This window comes from Epinephelus fuscoguttatus, linkage group LG16 (genome assembly GCF_011397635.1).
Source record: "Epinephelus fuscoguttatus linkage group LG16, E.fuscoguttatus.final_Chr_v1".
NCBI lineage: Eukaryota > Metazoa > Chordata > Actinopteri > Perciformes > Serranidae > Epinephelus > Epinephelus fuscoguttatus.
Window position 1 is genome coordinate 1,089,805 of NC_064767.1, and position 4,781 is coordinate 1,094,585.

Consider the following 4,781-nt stretch of genomic DNA (forward strand, 5'->3'; position numbering starts at 1 on the left):
GGTCATTCTTGTTGGATTTCTCCAATCCCTGACCCTGGGCCACAAATATCTTCTTTGACCCTGACCATATATGTTTCTGACCCTGAGCCCCTTACTGGTCATCTGTTCCAAAGCTTCAGAGTGAATGATAATACACGACAGGACAACACCCACTGGGAACATGTTTGACTTTGTGCCAAGTATACAGACACAGGTCTTTCATGACCCCTCCAGCAGCCCTGCGAGGGTAAAGACCTGGTCCACTGTTCTATAACCAGCATGAAATCCGCATCTCTCCTGCTGAACAGGAGGTCTGACAGTCTATCGGAGCCTTCAGCACCCCGGAGTAAACTATCCCAGGGAGGCTGAGCCGTGTGATACCCCGATTGTTGGAGTTGTTGTCCTGAGTCCTGAGTTAAACTGACAGACTGAACCAGGATCAGTGTGTTGGCAGAGAGCCAGTCTGAGGGCCATTTAACAGTGTTTATGATCACGTGGCGGCGGAGACACGAACACACCGATGGAAATGATGTTCAGTATCTGACTGTCACGCTATAAAAGAAGTTCCTGTTTGATATATTCACAGTCTGTCGTATCTTAAACATCTGTGCATTAATTTTCAGCAGTAATTATACAAACATAACTCATAACCCTCAGGTGATCTGTGTGACGTCACATGTTTGAGTCACACAAACAGAAGAAGAAAACCAGCTGGTCCTGACACAGATATCTCAGGTAGTTAATGATCTGAGGTCAGAGTGTCGCCGCCTCACAGGAGACACAGACGAGTCCCCACAGAGACACTAACAGAGGACATGATGGGACCGAAGACGCTGCTGCTCGTCTCTCTGCTCGCCGTCCTGGGTAAGAAACTTCCTGTTCCTTTATTCATGTTTGAAGAGAGGTTATTTCATCGTACAGAATTTTTTATGTTTAAATAAAACAGTCTTTATTTTGATTTGATTTTTTTTAATATTTCAGTTAAAGGTGAATTTATGGAGCAGCTGTAGTAAAGTTTGAAGCTCGTCTCCGCTCACTGCTTTAACCCTTAAAACCTCGTCTCTCCTTGTCAGAGCTACATATTTAAAAGTGTTTTTCCACAAATGAAATCCTTTTGTACTTCTGAGCCCGTTCTCATTCTGACGTTGTCAAATATTGATGCTTTGTCAGAGATTTTGGAGTCAGCCACCGACGCAACAAAGGACCTTTCATGGCAGGATGAGTCAGTTTAACACGCTGCTGGTAACAAGGTGATATAAAGAGCTGGAAAGTGTCTATAATGTGGGCAGCAGGGGAGGTGGACGGGTCCAACAGATCCTGGACTTTTACACGGGAGCCTGCCGTCTGTCTCCTGTGTGAATGTGAATGAATGAATGAATCAAATAAACATAAATACAAAGTGTTTTACTGACTGTGCACATCTGATGACCAGAAGCTGTACACTTCCTGTGAAAACTGAAGTGTGTTTTGAGAAGAAAGAGGACATGTACCAGGCTCAATTTGACACAGCGTGCTGGATCGTCAACAACAGACGCAGTTGGACACCTCGCCCGTCATGTGGACACCTCGCCCGTCATGTGGACACTTCGCCCATCATGTGGACACCTCGCCCGTCATGTGGACACCTCGCCCGTCACGTGGACACCTCGCCCGTCATGTGGACACCTCGCCCGTCATGTGGACACCTCGCCCGTCATGTGGACACCTCGCCCGTCATGTGGACACCTCGCCCGTCATGTGGACACCTCGCCCGTCATGTGGACACCTCGCCCGTCATGTGGACACTTCGCCCATCATGTGGACACCTCGCCCGTCACGTGGACACCTTGCTTGTCATGTGGACACCTCGCCCGTCATGTGGACACCTCGCCCGTCATGTGGACACTTCGCCCGTCATGTGGACACTTCGCCCGTCACGTGGACGTCAATGTCTGCCAACAAAATGGCCGTATTTGACGAGTCTGTGAAAGGAACATGTTGGACTTTTCCCTGGAGACCGGTGGTGAACTCTGAGTCATTTTAATGTCCGTCATAGCCGTGTTTCTTCTCCTAACCTTCGTAGCTTTACGTTAACGTCATTCGTGGGACGCTAACTCGTAGGATAATACGAAGCGCTGTGTGAGGACATGTTGGGTAATGTGTTGCTGATGTTGCATAAACCGTGAGAATAGAGTAGAAGTGACCGATACGTAGCTACACCTGGCGTCTGATACTCCACAAGTTGACAGGATTGGTTCCTGGGGTTTGTGATGTCACAAACTGTGGCTGTTTGAATGCATACTTTTGAGACTGTGGTTGGTGCAGTGCAGCTCAAAGACAGAAACGCTCAGTCGTGGTGTTGACTGCTTATTTCGCTCATAAAGGGCGTGACACAGTGTTGGTATCCGACAAACTGGAAATAAGAACGAGCTGACACGACAGCATGCTCTCAAACAAAAGTTGAACAAACTATTTGCAGGTGTTGCAGCACCACGATCCCAAATAAAAGATGTGAACGGGCGACACCCAGTCCTGATGTGACCTCTACCTGTGCACTGACAGGTGACTGTCTCCGCCCACTCCTGCTCTCACACTGTCACAGTTTGAACAGACATTTATAGTTTCCTGCCTCGTTGTCTCTGTCACTGACTGCAGACTGAAATAACTCTCACTTGTCTCTCGTTTTGAGGGTAACCAGCCCCTTCTCATCCCAACTTATCAAACAACACTGTTTGTCAGTGATCTCTGCGTCAGACACCAAAGCACAGAGGCAGCTCTCGTATGACACGACTCAGTCGGCCACGGACTGATGATTTGTACGAGCTGATGATTTGTACGAGCTGATGATTTGTACGAACTGATGATTTGTACGAGCTGATGATTTGTATGAATTGATGATTTGTACGGACTGATGATTTGTACGAGCTGATGATTTGTACGAGCTGATGATTTGTACGGACTGATGATTTGTATGAATTGATGATTTGTACGAGCTGATGATTTGTACGAGCTGATGATTTGTATGAATTGATGATTTGTACGGACTGATGATTTGTACGAGCTGATGATTTGTACGAGCTGATGATTTGTACGGACTGATGATTTGTATGAATTGATGATTTGTACGGGCTGATGATTTGTACGAGCTGATGATTTGTATGAATTGATGATTTGTACGAATTGATGATTTGTACGAAATGTCTGGAGCTGAATTTATAACTGAACACCAGATCGTATGAACTCTTTGTGTGTTTAATGTGTGAAGCTGTCAGATAAAAGCAGGTCTGACTGTCTGCCGTCCTCTTCCTCTGCAGTCGTGGCGTCGGCCGTGGGCCAGCAAGGCAGAATGTTGCTCGGGCCGTGGACGGATGTCAGCGAGAGTGACTACGAACTTCAGCAGGGTCTCACCAGCGCCATCCACTACTACAACAACCACGGATCAAACAATGATTACTACTTCAAACCCTCCACCATCATCAGAGCACGGAGGCAGGTACGAGACAGGAAACACATCATGTCTGTGGGGTCAAAGGTCACAGACAGGTCAACATCAACTTAAAACGCCCTTAACTGACCCAGTGCTGATGATGTCACACTGAGAATCACTTATAATTTCTTAAATTAATTTAAAGGATTTTAACTGTTTCTGTTAAAGTGAAACTGAGTTGATCCCAAACTCGACATCAGGAACAAAGACAACACATACGTTTTGTAACTGCTTTACTTCTGTCAGTCCTGCCTCTTTATTCCTCAGATTAGCTTTTAAGATCCAGTGTGTCAGATATCAGTGAGGATTACAGATTACAGATTACATCCATCTGAAACTGGTCATAATTCCTTCAGTGTTGAGGAGCTGAATTATGCCCAGAGGTCTCTTCCTCTCAGAGACACACACCAGCTGATTTACAGCAGGAAACACTCTGAAGAAACAGGTTCATGTTTCTCCGACGCTGTTCTGCACATCAGAGACGAGCAGCTCGCCCACCAGATGTTTGTGTGTGTCCCTGTGAAACACTGTGCACCAACATTTGTACATATCCCACTAATTATGCCAACTCATCCTCACTGTGACCTCGTCACATGTCCACGTTTGGTCATGGACTTTCCACGTCCACATATGACGTCCAAGGTACCCTGGGTGTGTTGGTTGTTGACGCTCTGGGACGCCGTGTCAACTTCAGCCACAGGTGGTTTTTTTTCGTATTTGTTCCACGTTAAAGTCCGCCATTTTTATTTAAGTGACAGTAAAAAGTATTTGCATCAAAATTAAATTATGAAAAGTAAAAAATCTGATGTGTTAACACTCAGACGAGAGTAATAGAGTACATTTACTTTACTGTACCTAAATACAGTTTTGAGGTACTTGCATTTTTCTTGTACGTCTGTGTTTCAGGTTTTTCAAGACAAGTATCGGTACATCGTAGACTTGGAGATGATCAAAACCGGCTGCCGCAAACAAGACTACAGCAATCCGTTCACCTGTGACCTTCAGCCTGAGAGAGGCGAGCGGCGCCAGGTGAGTCTCAGCAGCGAGGACGGGGACAGTTTGATGTTTTGGGGAGTGTGCTGAGGACGTTGTGATTTTAAGTTAGATCAGGAGCTTCTGTGCTGGACTACTTCCTGGAGTCTTGTCACCACATCCTGTAAAAACACAGCACGTCTGTTTTGATGTGTTCGTGACAGAGCTTGTTGTGCTTTCTGGACATTACAGTGTCACCCTGAGTTCTTTATGTCACATGGAGAGGTCGACATCAAGGATTTCATATGTGACCCCTGACGCCACCAGCTGTCTCCAGCCTTCATCCTCCAGCATCATCTTCATC

General features: G+C 46.2%; 1 protein-coding gene across 1 annotated transcript; it reads left to right on the forward strand.

Annotated features, from left to right (window-relative positions):
* The first annotated feature begins 500 nt into the window (after positions 1-500).
* LOC125903043 (cystatin-C-like) lies at positions 501-4,781 on the forward strand. The gene is made up of 4 exons (XM_049599652.1): positions 501-843; positions 3,273-3,451; positions 4,352-4,474; positions 4,670-4,781. The coding sequence occupies exons 1-4, from the start codon at positions 795-797 to the stop codon at positions 4,733-4,735; spliced, it is 417 nt and encodes a 138-aa protein (XP_049455609.1). The 5' UTR covers positions 501-794; the 3' UTR covers positions 4,736-4,781.